Source organism: Amia ocellicauda, chromosome 14 (genome assembly GCF_036373705.1).
Source record: "Amia ocellicauda isolate fAmiCal2 chromosome 14, fAmiCal2.hap1, whole genome shotgun sequence".
NCBI classification, from domain to species: Eukaryota; Metazoa; Chordata; class Actinopteri; order Amiiformes; family Amiidae; genus Amia; species Amia ocellicauda.
Window position 1 is genome coordinate 16,707,719 of NC_089863.1, and position 16,047 is coordinate 16,723,765.

Here is a 16,047-nt window from a genome sequence, read left to right on the forward strand (position 1 = left end):
AAGAGGTTCATGCTAAGTATAGAATTAATAGGTACAGCTGGTAGCTTATTGAAATTCACTATATAGATTTTTATTTGTTTTAGAAAAGTAATGGTACTGGATGGGAATGATTTTTTATATATATATATATATATATATATAAAATACACACACACATACATACATATACATATATAAAGGGATGGGCAAAGATACATCAAAATGTATTTTAAAATAAAATACCTTAATTATAAGTGTTTCAAAATAAACTCCAAAATACAGCAGCCACACCATGTATCAAAATAAACTACTGTATTTTTGTATTTTAAAAATACTTTTACAAGGGAGCATGGAATCACTTTGCAAACCTTCCTTCTATCAGCCTATTTGCTCTATCCCTTCACCAGTAAATCTGACATATGCAACAAGTTAACAGATCAAATATTCACATGTCCCTGTGATCACCCAGATGAAGGTTAGTTTTAAAGTAACCAATAGTTTAATGTTTAACTAACAGTTTGCTAATGACTCAGAATTGTATCCTAATTTAGTTACTTGGTGTTTGGTAATGAAGGGCCTACTTTGCATCAGTGACATTGACTCAATGAAAAACAAGTCATTCATAAGAAGACAACTGATGCCACCTTTATTCATAGCAACTATTTTCTAAGTAATTAATCATTTGATTGTTAAATCATAACTATAACAATAAATTATATGTCAAGCAGTCATTCATGCAATGGTATGCAAAATCATGATCCTACTAAACAACTACTTCAATTAGGGTACAATCATTTAGCATTCAATTGTTTATTTATCAATCATTGGACACCTATTTGGAAGTTGAAAACAAAAATGTTAGCACTTTGTCAACAATTATTAAATGATCAATAGGTTTTGATTTTAAATGTAGCCAAAAAACGGAATCAGAAAGTAGCAACAGAACTTGTCAAGGAGTATTAACCCAACTCCAACCACAATCTATTGAGAGCCTTAATAGTGTAGTAAGAACATTTACTTAAACTCCAATAGAGAATACTACAATAGAGATACTACAGACCAGGTATTCCAAAACAGTTAAAAAGTTCTACCAAAAACAGTCAAACTTATGTGTGTGTGTGTGTGTGAGAGAGTAAGCGTGTGATTGAGTGAGCGTGTGGGTGTGTGTGAGAGAGTAAGGGTGTGATTGAGTGAGCGTGTGGGTGTGTGTGAGAGAGTAAGTGTGTGATTGAGTGAGCGTGTGGGTGTGTGTGAGAGAGTAAGCGTGTGATTGAGTGAGCGTGTGGGTGTGTGTGAGAGAGTAAGCGTGTGATTGAGTGAGCGTGTGGGTGTGTGAGAGAGTAAGTGTGTGATTGAGTGAGCGTGTGGGTGTGTGTGAGAGAGTAAGCGTGTGATTGAGTGAGCGTGTGGGTGTGTGTGAGAGAGTAAGCGTGTGATTGAGTGAGCGTGTGGGTGTGTGTGAGAGAGTAAGCGTGTGATTGAGTGAGCGTGTGGGTGTGTGTGAGAGAGTAAGCGTGTGATTGAGTAAGCGTGTGGGTGTGTGTGAGAGAGTAAGCGTGTGATTGAGTGAGCGTGTGGGTGTGTGTGAGAGAGTAAGCGTGTGATTGAGTGAGCGTGTGGGTGTGTGTGAGAGAGGGAGTGTATTGAATGAGTGTGTGTGCCCTGTGGCACACATTGCAGAGGTCTCTTTTCTCACGTTGACCTTCTTCTTCGGCTTTAGATCAATTAGGGCTGGGTGATATGGCCAAAAATGTTATCACAATAAATATATATATATCAGTCAATATCAATAAGTATCATGATAAATGTCAAATCATTACTTCTTTCAAGTTTAAAGGCTGATTTTTGCCCCTGAGTGAAAGTTGAAGAAACCAGACGGTTAATTGTGGTTTTAAACTATTCTTTGCGGTCAGGACATGCCAAACACTTGCCAAACACTCGATTTCACAAATCTGAGGTAGAACAGTCAAAACAATAAATGATAACATATTTTTTAACATAAAAATATGCATGAGTAAAATCCCTTATCAGTCCTTTTTCCTCAACAAAATAAATATCTGCAGTCTGATGTATAACAGCACCGCAGAGACAATCAGTATGAAGGCGAACACGATTTAGTTAACGTGTGTCCATTTACAAGTAAAATGAATCTAGGTTTCCCTCTAAAATATGAAGGACTGGTTTATAAATGCGTCTATAAACGCCATGCACACTTTAGTTAAATTAAACCAGCTATATTGTAGCTGCCGTTACTGTACGATTAATCGTGAAACGTGTGTATTTTGTTTCAACTGTAACTTGCCCTGGTTAACGATCTAATAAGTACATTATAAATAATACGGCAAAAAGTATCGTTTACATTACAAATCTGTAGTAAGAGTAATAAGTACAGGGAGTCAAGTTGTGCCGTTTAAAATACATATATACTCGCACATATCTTGATGATGATCGCAATTATAACAATAATAATGAATAGCAAATATTTTATTGTTGCACATGGAGACGTTTCCTTACAGTAACGTAATGCGTGTCTGAAAATAATATTGTCTATACACATTTAGCTCTTCTTAATATCTCTTAACAGAAAAGTGTATTTATTACACGGTCTCCAATGATGTAAAGCAGACACACAAGTCCTTTCCACATCAGGCTCTATCGCTCGTAGTGTTGTTTTCGGTTTTTGTGTTTTTAAAGTGAAACAAACCAAACCCACAATCGCTCTGCTCCTCCACAACAAATGATCTTCCGACGCGGCACTGAGCCGCCGGTCCGAGGCGCAGTGATTCAGTGTGTGCTCCTCTGCACGGCTACTGTCACTCCTCCGCGTTGCTGCTGTGTCAGAGGTGAACTGGACTGCTGTACCGAATTATCGACATTATCGAAAATGTATCTAAACGTCTTTATATTGTTATCGAGATAAGTAATTACCGCGATAATTATTGTCATCGGTTTATCGCCCAGCCCTAAGATCAATTTTCTGTTCTGATCTCTGGGCAAACTGAGTAGGCACCAATCAGAGGCAGCATTTTTATGATGTTATAAGATTGTTCCAGTAATTGTTTAGAATAAATATATTTTACTAATATGTTAAAAGAACTGAACACCCGTTTAAAGCTTTAGCTTTAGGATTACTTTATGATATAGGTTTAAACTGTGGGATAAATGTTTGTTAGCTATAGATATAAATAAAGTTTTTTTAAGTTTATGCTAGAGCAGTATGGGTAAGACAGGAAGTATATTGATAGGAAGAGAAGTGGTAGTTGGCAAGAAAGGAGATACACGTGTGTGGAGTGTGTTAATAAAACCTGTTTATAATAACCAGTCGGAATCCAGCCAAATTATTATTAAAGGAGGGATCTCTTCACCACCTCCGGACCCCAACATTACAATGTCATCATGTAGAGTATTTTACAGTATTTTGAAACTACAAAATACAAAACACTAAAGTATTTTGATACAAAATATGAAGCCATTTTCATCAACCCTATCAAATACAAAATTACAAAATCCTATTTTGTATTTGAAATATATATATACAGTGAGGGAAAAAAAGTATTTGATCCCCTGCTGATTTTGTACGTTTGCCCACTGACAAATAAATGATCAGTCTATAATTTTAATGGTAGGTGTATTTTAACAGTGAGAGACGGAATAACAACCAAAAAATCCAGAAAAAAGCATTTCAAAAAAGTTATACATTGATTTGCATGTTAATGAGGGAAATAAGTATTTGATCCCCTATCAATCAGCAAGATTTCTGGCTCCCAGGTGTCTTTTATACCGGTTAACGAGCTAAGCTCAGCTCGTTACCTGTATAAAAGACACCTGTCCACAGAAGCCATCAATCAATCAGATTCCAAACTCTCCACCATGGCCAAGACCAAAGAGCTGTCCAAGGATGTCAGGGACAAGATTGTAGACCTACACAAGGCTGGAATGGGCTACAAGACCATCACCAAGCAGCTTGGTGAGAAGGTGACAACATGAATGAACATCTGAATGATTCAGAGGAGAACTGGGTGAAAGTGTTGTGGTCAGATGAGACCAAAATCGAGCTCTTTGGCATCAACTCAACTCGCCGTGTTTGGAGGAGGAGGAATGACCCCAAGAACACCATCCCCACCGTCAAACATGGAGGTGGAAACATTATGCTTTGGGGGTGTTTTTCTGCTAAGGGGACAGGACAAGTGCACCGCATCAAAGGGACGATGGACGGGGCCATGTACCGTCAAATCTTGGGTGAGAACCTCCTTCCCTCAGCCAGGGCATTGAAAATGGGTCGTGGATGGGTATTCCAGCATGACAATGACCCAAAACACACAGCCAAGGCAACAAAGGAGTGGCTCAAGAAGAAGCTCATTAAGGTCCTGGAGTGGCCTAGCCAGTCTCCAGACCTTAATCCCATAGAACATCTGTGGAGGGAGCTGAAGGTTCGAGTTGCCAAACGTCAGCCTTGAAACCTTAATGACTTGTAGAGGATCTGCTAAGAGGAGTGGGACAAAATCCCTCCTGAGATGTGTGCAAACCTGGTGGCCAACTCCAAGAAACGTCTGACCTCTGTGATTGCCAACAAGCGTTTTGCCACCAAGTACTAAGTCAGGCTTATTCAATTAAGCTCATAACTCAGCTATAATAGATGCTACTGCTATACATGTGATGTCTATGGATAAAGAATAGCTTCAGCTATGCATGTATTATGTACTTATAATACAATACATATATTATATAAGTGGGAAATGTTTAATGTAAAAAATAGAAACAGAATTAGATTCTTTTTTCAGCAATGGAAAACAGAAGCTGATCCGAGTTTGGGTATCCCCTGTCAGCCCCCCTGTGGTGCAACTGTTTAAAACAAAGACTCACAGTCCACTGGATCACAGGCAGAATAATCACACACCTTTGCCAATTGTCCTTCTGGACACTGCAAACCCTCAATATAGCCCTACTGCTTTGAGCAGGAACTGTGAGAACTGTAAGGTCAGCAGAATACATAACAATATATAGCAACTTCCTTTGCTCAGTGGCATGTCTGAGGGACCTGAATAACTCAGGTGAAATAGAATATCAATGTTCGCCAAGCATTGTTTGCATTATTTCAGTGTTATGTATATAGTTTATTGAAAAGCAATGCATATTTCAATACCTAAGGCTTTGAAGAGCATGTTCTAAGTGTCAAAACTGTTCACTATAACTGTGTGGGGTGTGAGATCAATAATACAAATTTAAAAAATGAATTCTGTTTCTTATTTTTTTTTACTCAGATACTGTCTTATAAGTACATTATACATGAAAAATGCATTTAGCAGAGGTTGTTCTTAAAAAATAGATATAAAACACTGTGGTTAATAAGCAAATGCATATTGTTTAATCAGCTAGAATTTAAAAGTGGAAAAACTGACAGAGTTTAAACATTTAAACTTTAATTGTTAATATTTAAACATTTACTAAATAAAATTAAATGTAACATCCCTACCAGATAGCTAGGCTGACTGTAACAGTAAGATGATACCAGACAGATAGTTTATTGATTAATGTACATGCCAGCCATATCAGTCATTTCAAGCCCTATTCGTCAACATTTCTTGAAAAGGAACTACACCATATATATTTCATATTTTTTTATCATATTTTTAGATATGTACTCAAGCAAGATTTTAATATTTCTTGTAGTATGCAGCATTATGGTTAATAAATTATTACTTTTGGATATGTCTGTTTAAGCTGAAGTCTAAACTTTTACATTACATTCAACAGCTGCCTTTTATTAATTAATAATAATTCAGCCTTACTATAAGGTATTGTTTCCAATATGTTGTTATATTTTTAATCTTTATCTAAAACACCATGAATTACAACTAGCCTACATTTTAGTGCAATGTTACTTGTTCAGCCATGACAATTCAGTATGTGTGTATAACTTATGACAGCTTACAGTGTGTGTGTATTCTGTAGCATTGATAATAGTACAGCATTACTATAAAACAATAGTGGTGATGCAGCGAGTTGTTGCTGAGGGCAGGTCTGGCAGGAACACCTGAGGCCTCAGTGGCTCCATCACTGGATGTCAAGTCTTTCATTGGGCCTCAAGGCTCCCTCAGTAACCACTAGCAGTGCTGCACTGCCAGAGAGACAAACCCCCAGAGCCTCTCAGTGCCAGACACACAGACACAGACACACTGCAGCACAGCTGCTGGTCACACTGGTCTCTTCCTTTCCTTCAGATACACCTTCAGCCACTGGAAGCACTCCAGTTACAGAGATTTCAGTAGCTTAGAGCACAGAGCAATGCCAATGTTACATAATAGCAGGGGTCACCAACCAGTCAATCGCAAGCTACCACTTGATCATTAGAAAAAACAAGTGAAATAGTGTCTTCCCCCCCCCAAACCTGGAAGAAAGTACCATCAGCACCCGCTCCCCCCACCGGAACCCTGGTCAAGGAGATCTCCGGCTTAGATCATTACACAAAGTAGCTCTCATTATAAAAAAGGCTGGGAACCCCTGCATAACAGAATGTACACCGTAATGATTAATGTAGCCTCAACTATGAAAACGAATAAAAAAAATATATAATACTCACTGGATATGTGGAGTCGGGAGCCCCAGTCTGGTCCTGACAATGCACTTCTGATCAGGCAGGTGAAGACATTGGACTCCTGTCTGACTGGGATGGAGCTGCTGACAGTGAGACGCTCCTGACTGTCTCTCTGCACTGTGGTGTTGGACAGTGATGTGACGTCGTGTCCGTCCCTGTCTGTCCAGATCACTGCAGGCTCAGGGTACCAGCCCTCTGACCTGCACTCCAGCCGGGTCTGACCTCCTTCAGAGTGGAGGGACACTGAGGGTTGCATCCCCATACCTGACAACAGTTACAACAGCTTTTCAGAGAACTTAAAAGTAGTGTACTAGACTACAAAATATAAAATGTTTCTTCAGTATCAGTCTTTTATCGTGAAATAGAAATCAATGGAAATGTCTATGAAATTATATTAATGTCATCTAATTCTCAATCAAGTTTTAAGAAACAGGATATTGAGCAGCTAGATTAGAAATCACACATGGTCTTCTGACACTGTCAGCTTCATAACATTTTGAAAATTGTATTCTGTCAGCAACATTAAGTTCATATTTTGTATAAAGATTTCTACAATTAGGTTATGCACTGACATTTGTATCATCTAAAGCAGTGGTTCCCAAACCTTCTGGGTGGCGCCCCCCCAAAAAACATTTGGGTCACAGCTATTTGGCCATTTACATTAGAATCTGTTCATGCATGAACCTATTCTTACTCCATCTAGTACGGATGAGCCGGAATCAACAGTTAAAAAAGATACAGTAACGCTCTCTTTCCATTTTATACAATTTTGCTAGTTATTTTATATATATATATATACATACACACTCACCTAAAGGATTATTAGGAACACCATATTAATACTGTGTTTGACCCCCTTTCGCCTTCAGAACTGCCTTCATTCTACGTGGCATTGATTCAACAAGGTGCTGAAAGCATTCTTTAGAAATGTTGGCCCATATTGATAGGATAGCATCTTGCAGTTGATGGAGATTTGTGGGATGCACATCCAGGGCACGAAGCTCCCGTTCCACCACATCCCAAAGATGCTCTATTGGGTTGAGATCTGGTGACTGTGGGGGCCAGTTTAGTACAGTGAACTCATTGTCATGTTCAAGAAACCAATTTGAAATGATTCGACCTTTGTGACATGGTGCATTATCCTGCTGGAAGTAGCCATCAGAGGATGGGTACATGGTGGTCATAAAGGGATGGACATGGTCAGGAACAATGCTCATTTAAACGATGCCCAACTGGCACTAAGGGGCCTAAAGTGTGCCAAGAAAACATCCCCCACACCATTACACCACCACCACCAGCCTGCACAGTGGTAACAAGGCATGATGGATCCATGTTCTCATTCTGTTTACGCCAAATTCTGACTCTACCATCTGAATGTCTCAACAGAAATCGAGACTCATCAGACCAGGCAACATTTTTCCAGTCTTCAACTGTCCAATTTTGGTGAGCTTGTGCAAATTGTAGCCTCTTTTTCCTATTTGTAGTGGAGATGAGTGGTACCCGGTGGGGTCTTCTGCTGTTGTAGCCCATCCGCCTCAAGGTTGTACGTGTTGTGGCTTCACAAATGCTTTGCTGCATACCTCGGTTGTAACGAGTGGTTATTTCAGTCAAAGTTGCTCTTCTATCAGCTTGAATCAGTCGGCCCATTCTCCTCTGACCTCTAGCATCAACAAGGCATTTTCGCCCACAGGACTGCCGCATACTGGATGTTTTTCCCTTTTCACACCATTCTTTGTAAACCCTAGAAATGGTTGTGCGTGAAAATCCCAGTAACTGAGCAGATTGTGAAATACTCAGACCGGCCCGTCTGGCACCAACAAACATGCCACGCTCAAAATTGCTTAAATCACCTTTCTTTCCCATTCAGACATTCAGTTTGGAGTTCAGGAGATTGTCTTGACCAGAACCACACCCCTAAATGCATTGAAGCAACTGCCATGTGATTGGTTGGTTAGATAATTGCATTAATGAGAAACTGAACAGGTGTTCCTAATAATCCTTTAGGTCAGTGTGTATATATATATATATATATATATATATATATATATATATATATATATATATAAAAAAAAAAGGATGAAACCGAAGTCGAAAGTTTAGTGAATCTGACATTCGATAGTTAAATAATAATAATAATAATAATAATAATAATAATAATAATATTATTATTATTATTGATTTTATTTTAAAGCCTGTGCGGTTGAATTATTTATTAAAGTTGTTGTGTTAGATAAAATAAAGTTCAGAAAATTTTGCAAAAATTGTCACATTGTATTATCTCACAATTATTGTATTTTTTGTTAATGCGTTTCCAAAATATTGCAGCACAATATCCTGGCGAGCTCATTTCCCACTCGATGTCATTTTGGCCTGCAAGTTATTCTAATGTATTACCGTAATTATCACCTCATATAAACTGCTGTGTTTTGATTTGAAACTACCAATCAGCGGCTTCACAGACGCTGCTGCCTGACAATCCTCTATTCTGATTGGCCAGGACTGGAGATGGAGGAATTCAATAACTGAGACCCAGTTTCCAATCCTGTGAGTCGGACAGTACAGTTTGTCTTTAATGTGTGTAAGTGTAGAAAAAGTCGTTTCACAGTCGTTTCACTCGATGCAAAAGATATCAGTTTATCCAATGCGATTTCAGCGGGGCGGCAATCAACAATTTTGACTTTTTACACATTCAGCTCTTTCCCTGCACCCCCCCAAAAGGAACCACAAATCTATAGGATAATTATATTTTTGATTAACTATATTAGTAGCTGAAATAATATTTTGCCATTTTCTTACAAATATTTGTTTGAACAGTAAAAAAAAATCTAGAATAAAATCTGCTGTAAACACTGATATTTGTAATTTAGTCCAGAGATACAAAACCAACTTTTCTGATGGAGATCTGTATAGGTGTTTCTGGCTACACACCTGTCAACACTGGCTGTGTTTACATGCTGATAAATAAGTCATGACAACACACAGTGGAACAAAAATGTGTATGAAACCCCAACACATCTCTGCTCAATACATTCACTGGTTGTATTTAAACCTCTACTCTCACTCACCTCTGCCTTCCTTCGCCCCGTGTTCAAATCAGCACCAGGGTCCAACATTCCCACGAATTCTATGCCACTGGGCTGATTTTTATACATTTTGATGTGGAGAGACTTGACAGCTGTTTGGCTATAAGTCAGTGCTACCTGACTACAGCCCATTCCCAGGAGAGTCCTGTGAGCTGCTGTGGCTTCAGTCCCAGTGTAGTCAGACACCAGACTGCAGTGTGTGGAGACGCCATAGACAGCAACAGCAGCTGCACACAAAGCCTGCTCAGAGCTGCTATGAAGTGCACAAAACTCACCTTTTACTAACACTTTAATGTGAGTTTCATCTTCCATCAGTGCAGATCGTACCAAACAGTAATAATCCCCATCATCAGAGCCGCGCACATCTTTAAGTCTCAGAGACACGTTGCCTTTCTTCAGCTCCTCTTGGAAAAGCTCAGCCCTGCCCTTGTAGGAGGGCATCTGATTAGAAAAGTCATAGCGGTCATATCGAAATAAACAGACAGGAGTCACAGATGTCTCCCTGAACCACCTGATCTCCATGTCCTCGGCGCTGATGTTGGGTGAGAGGTAACAGGGCAGAACAGCGTCTTCTCCAGCCAAGACAACAACAGGGTCAGCTGGACCAAGAACCTCAAACCTCTCTGGAGAGACAATAACACACAGTCCAACACACAGGGGCTATTTATTTTATATTGACAAAAATATACAGACATTAGAGAGAAACTTGAGCACTATGACAATTACAACTGACAATTTGTGATATGAATCTCTATTTATGGCCTGAGAGAATTATCCAGAGAAATGGATTTGGGCTGAGCCTCTGTCTACAGCATGTGAGCATTTAATTGAATATAAAGATTACATTTTCCTCTTTAGAACTATTTATTAAGGAATGGGTAAAATACCCCATACCCCACCACACAATGCTAAGAAAACCTTGAAGAGACAGACAGGTTAAATAGGCAGGGGACTCTCCAGTAAAAAAATTAAACAAGAGGAACTTTTATCCATTCATTAATTAAACAAATACAAACTGGCTCAATAGCCGCAAATCAAAATAACAACTTAGAAAGTATAAATACATTAAGTAGCAACATCAGCCTCTGTTAGCCCAGATGTTACTGCTGATTCTGCTGTTTTCACAGCTCACAATTGCCTTCATAATGTACAGTTCTACTGGCCTTCAATTCCATGCCCTTCCACAGCTCTCTACACAGGGCTGAATGTCTATTTGCATAGCTTTTTAAAATTGGGGAGATTCCTCAATCTAGCTAAACAGAATTACAGCTTTTTTTAAATGGAGCTTAATCCAAACCACTCTCTGGATATATAGGAGATCTCACTGGCTCATAAGGACTGCTCACCAGCTCATACCACCATCAGTAAAGACTGGTCTAGAAGGACTCCTGTTAACTGTATTTCAGTAACATGCATTTAAATTTAATTTCAGATTGTAATGTTATTTGTAGGAAGATACAGATGGGTGACAAATTAAAGGAAAAACTCAAATTAATAAGCAGAGGAACATAATGAATACAGATGCCTCCAAACAATTGTACTGCATGGACAATTAAGCAATTAACATCCTAGCATGCTCTGGGGCATGTATACAAATGCTGAGCAGGCCCAGTTGACCTTGATTTTGGATTAAGGTGGCAAGAGGGGAGTTCAGTTGTTCAAAAAACATATGCACTGGTCTACAGAGTTGTGGAAAAAAGTGATGGTCAGATGAGACACCCTTCACCATATTCTCAACAAGTGGGCGAGTGCATGTGTGGCAACACCAAGAGAAAAGTACAGGCCTGACTGCTTGACCCCTACAGTGAGGGAGTCCGGGGGCTCTGTTATGCTGTGGGGGACATTTTCCTGGCATGGTTTGTGTCCACTTGTACCCTTAGAGGGAAGGGTCATTGCAAATCATTAAAGTTATTCTGAGTGATCACATTTATCCTATGGTGAAACATTTCTATCGTGGTGGCCCAACACCTTACGGAGACACTTTATGTTGGTTTTTCGTTTAATTTGTCACCTGTCTGCATCTTCTCAGCATGCCTTCACTGGCCTGAACTTGAATGCACAGCATTTCTTCAGTCACTGGTGTGAGCTGTGCAGTGACTGTGTCTCTGGTGCAGAAGCTGAAGCTGAGCTGCGCTGGGCTGCTGTGCTGTGTTGAAGCCCTGCTGTTGAGTGTCTGAGCTCAGTTCATTATGGAGAATAAAAGTGTCCTCACTGTACCTGATCCTGACACTGAGGTCTGCTGGAGCAGCAGGACAATCACACAGAGCCACTCTGATCGGTCAGACTTCATCCCTGGGACAGACAGACAGACAGACTCACAGGCCAATCCCAGCTGGAGAGCAGTGAAAGTGTCAGGGGGCTGTGGGAGGGGCTCCGCTGCAGCAGACAGGAGAGCAGAGAGGAAAACAGATTCAGACTAATGATCACTGAGACAGAGAAGAGTCTTTTATTGTTCAGTATTTCCAATTTGGTGACTGTCTGTAACTCTGAAACAACTGTCTATTCTTGACAAATAGGTGGAACGGCTTTTACTTATTTTAAATACAAGAATGGTGCCATCTTTGTTAGGACCCATAAATGCATATTATGATTGAACATATTTTTAAAAATTTAGCATGGATTAAAAAATATCTATATTATTAATTTATACTCAAAGGTCCAGATTTAGTTTTACCCATGATTTATCCACAGATGTTTATTCTTATTTTACTGGTGCTACCTGTGTTTGGACACAATGAGTATATATTATTATTACTATTAATAAAGTTTACTCGTTCATGAGACTGAAATGTGAGTTGTGAGCAATTAAGACCTCAATTGGAACAAATAACAGCAGGGCAGGGGGTACTCCAGGACCGGTTTAAAAACCACTGCTCTAAACTGTTGTGTGGCCTGTGTGCGACCACTGCGCTCCTCCAGTGCCAGAAGGCTAACTCTGCCTCCTCTGCACTCTCCTTCCTCCAGAGCCGCTGCTTCTCATTCCTGAACCCTAAATGGTGGAACTTGTAGAATGTATTATGTTTTGAATTGCACTGTCTTAAATAAATTGGATTTTGTAATTTTTAATATGATTTATGCCTTGAACTACACTCTATTTTTATTTATTTTTTCACTTTGTATTGTGCTTATATTTTGTAAGTCGCACTGGATAAGGCTGTCTGCTAAAAAAATATTATTATTAATAATAATAATAATAATAATAACAATGTGCTGCCCTGGTGTGCCCACTCTGTGGCCTCTTGTTGGGCTCTTGGTGACAGTAACCCTGTAATAGATGAAGCCAGTATTGATAATGCATGTATGAATGGTTACATCCATGTGTACTCCAAGACTGAAGTGTAGGTGTCTCTTCACTGCCTTTTAAAATGTATTGTGGATTGAAATGAATATATGTATTATCACATCGATTTGGACTGTCCTAAGTAAAACAGTACCGAATTAAACCGTTACAATCCACCAGTTTGTTAATTCGTTGAAGCATCACAAACTCTGAGGTTTTCTTGCTCAATGCACAGACAATTAGGCTCGGTATGCAGATGTTTCTACAGCTGTAAATCTGTTGCTATTTCAGAGATACGCATTTCTTCAATGCACACCCAGTAAGGCGACACTGCAGCACTCCATCCTTCAGCTTGTTTGTTAATATGACATCATAAATTATGTGCGTTTTTAATTCAATCAATGATATAAGCAGTAGTACACATCGTGCACACATTTAGATGTAAATATTGCTGTTTTTAGATAAGGAATGCAAATGTATAACGGCATTCAAAACATTATGAAAGTCTACATACAGGGCAACATGAAAATGACAAAACTAGTTGTTACATTTGCTTTTGTAGTTTCCTTTAAAAAAAATAGGGAATGATGTTATATAATACGACATTTTGTGAATGCTTTGCTCGCTCCTTTAAAAAACAGACTATGGAAATACACAGGATACAGGAAAGCGCTGCTGTTTGGATCAATGCGTTAACACTGATATGAAACGAATTCGGTCGAAAGAAAATAAATATTGAATTAAAAAATTATGAGATTCACCTTCATGGAGGCTGTTGGCGTTAGAGCCGCTGTGCTCTCAGGAGCGTGACGTCACAGAGGCGGTCGGGCGGCTGTGTGTCTGTAATCCAGTACCGAGACAAGGAGGAGCTGAAGCGCAGATTCACTCAGTAATGGCGCCGCAGCTGCGCACACAGGCAGCACTTCTCCTTCACTGTCTCTGTCTCTCTCTCTGTGTCTGTAATCCAGTACCGAGACAAGGAGGAGCTGAAGCGCAGATTCACTCAGTAATGGCGCCGCAGCTGCGCACACAGGCAGCACTTCTCCTTCACTGTCTCTGTCTCTCTCTCTGTGTCTGTAATCCAGTACCGAGACAAGGAGGAGCTGAAGCGCAGATTCACTCAGTAATGGCGCCGCAGCTGCACACACAGGCAGCACTTCTCCTTCACTGTCTCTGTCTCTCTCTCTGTGTCTGTAATCCAGTACCGAGACAAGGAGGAGCTGAAGCGCAGATTCACTCAGTAATGGCGCCGCAGCTGCGCACACGGGCTGAGCGCCGCTACTGGCTGCGTGTCCAACCGCTCCCTGTATGGCTGTCAGATGTCCAGGCAGCAGCAAAGCAACGGCGTGGGTTTAGCAGGGACTGTAGGGACAAGTGGCTACTAATGTCAAGCGAGCGTTGAATTGTCCCAATAACTGTGATGCATCTGACACATCGAGTCATTGTATGTGTATGTGATTGTCGCGGCTGTGCGGTGTGAATCGGGTCGCAGTGAACGAGTCAATATAGCGTACTGCTACCGATGTCACATGTGAGCGCAGAGTTATTAAAGTTTAAATGTAATGGCACCCTGGGACTTGTAGGTGTTTGGAGATCCTTATCTTTGGTTGGGGGCGCAATCAGCAGACAAGAGAACTTCAAATCCCATAATGCATCACTCACAACGCGGTGACGTCAGGGACCATGTGGGGAGTGTTTTTAATCACTGAGGCGAGAGTGTGTGAGAATAAGGTAATTCTCTGGGTTTAAAATAAAGAAAGAACCCACTCATTCTTAGATGGTGTATATTGTGCCTATTTAAAACACAAGAATAAATATAATCAGTTTAATATTTACTTTAATATGGTGTGTAAAAGGCGAACTCGAGCAGTGTGTTATGTGTTTGAGATTGAATGGACAGTGTGACTATTCAGGAGGCTGAATAAACGCATTATTATATAGGCTAGGCCTGTTTTATTTAGAAGTTAATTTAAAAAGCGGGGGCGATGTTAAAATACATTCAGTGGTGTATGTCCTCGGTGGCTCGCTGTTGTTTCACAGCAACATCACGATGTGTGAGTGTATGGAGTGAATTCACTGTCAAAGGTCGAGAGCAAAAACACAACTTGTGCGTGTAAAACGGCATTTTCTACACTGGCGGGTTTTTTTTTGCACTATGAATTGAATGAGTTGTTCTTGTTAGTGAGCTACATACACCCTTAAAGGCAACATTACGCTACTTCAGTAACTTAAGTTTCACCCCCTTGGACTTTTCCACAATTCATTGTGTTACAACATTAAATCAGAATGAATTTAATCAGGAGTTTTGCCACTGGACAACACAGAAAATGCCCATAATGTCAAAGTGAAAGATATAATCTGCAGGTTGTTCTAAATTAATTACAAATACAAAACAGGAAATACTTGAACGCATAAGTAATCACCCCCTTTGCTATGACACACCTTTGAGCTGTGGTGAAACCAATTGTCTTTAGAAGTCATCCAAGGGGGGTGAATATTCTTGAGAGCCACTGTAGACTCTTATTCATGACCCCATACTCAAAACCAGCACCATGGCCCATAGCATGCTTCAATACTGCAAGTCTGTTTAATACCCAATAGATTTGTTACTACATGTATGGGAAAAACAAATACCCAATAATTTCCTATTAATTTGTCTACATAGGTGAAGAAACCAATTATATCAGACATTAATTCATACAACGCAATACTACAGTATTATATACATATTTTTAAAATATGCAAGTTATGACAAAACAATAGAGAGCTAACCATTGTCATATAGCAAACTCTCCATCCATGTTATATTCCATTACTACAAGCATGCAGATTTGAATGTGAATTAAGCTGCCTATCTAGACTTGTATTTGTTGCATTTAGCTGTGATTATGTCTTCATATTCCTCAAAAGTTTCCATGGAAAGGTCTTGCTCAGTCAGGCTGAAACAAGTAGCTCTCTGTTTTGACGTCATCTTTGGTGAAGATCACGGATTCAGTGCTCCACAATTCTCCCTTGTGTGGCAGCAGGAGCATGAGCACTTAACCAGAGAAGTTCAGCCTCTATTCGCCGTCAAGAAATAATCGCCTGAATTAGTGAAACCAGCTATGAGG

The 16,047-nt window shown here is 39.8% G+C and overlaps 1 protein-coding gene across 2 annotated transcripts in view; it reads right to left on the reverse strand.

Annotated features, from left to right (window-relative positions):
* LOC136767818 (butyrophilin subfamily 1 member A1) overlaps positions 1-14,453 on the reverse strand; it is a 54,413-nt gene extending 39,960 nt beyond the window's left edge. Inside the window, exons 1-4 of one of the 2 annotated variants that reach the window (XM_066721830.1) lie at positions 13,699-14,453; positions 11,875-12,033; positions 9,933-10,280; positions 6,560-6,838 (exon numbers count right to left, since the gene is read on the reverse strand). In XM_066721830.1, coding sequence (XP_066577927.1) covers positions 6,560-6,838; positions 9,933-10,280; positions 11,875-11,947 — 700 coding nt within the window. In that variant the 5' untranslated portion in view covers positions 11,948-12,033; positions 13,699-14,453. The remainder of the gene's footprint in view (positions 1-6,559; positions 6,839-9,932; positions 10,281-11,874; positions 12,034-13,698) is intronic. The other variant, XM_066721831.1, reaches the window with a different exon arrangement.
* Between the last annotated feature and the right edge of the window lie 1,594 nt (positions 14,454-16,047).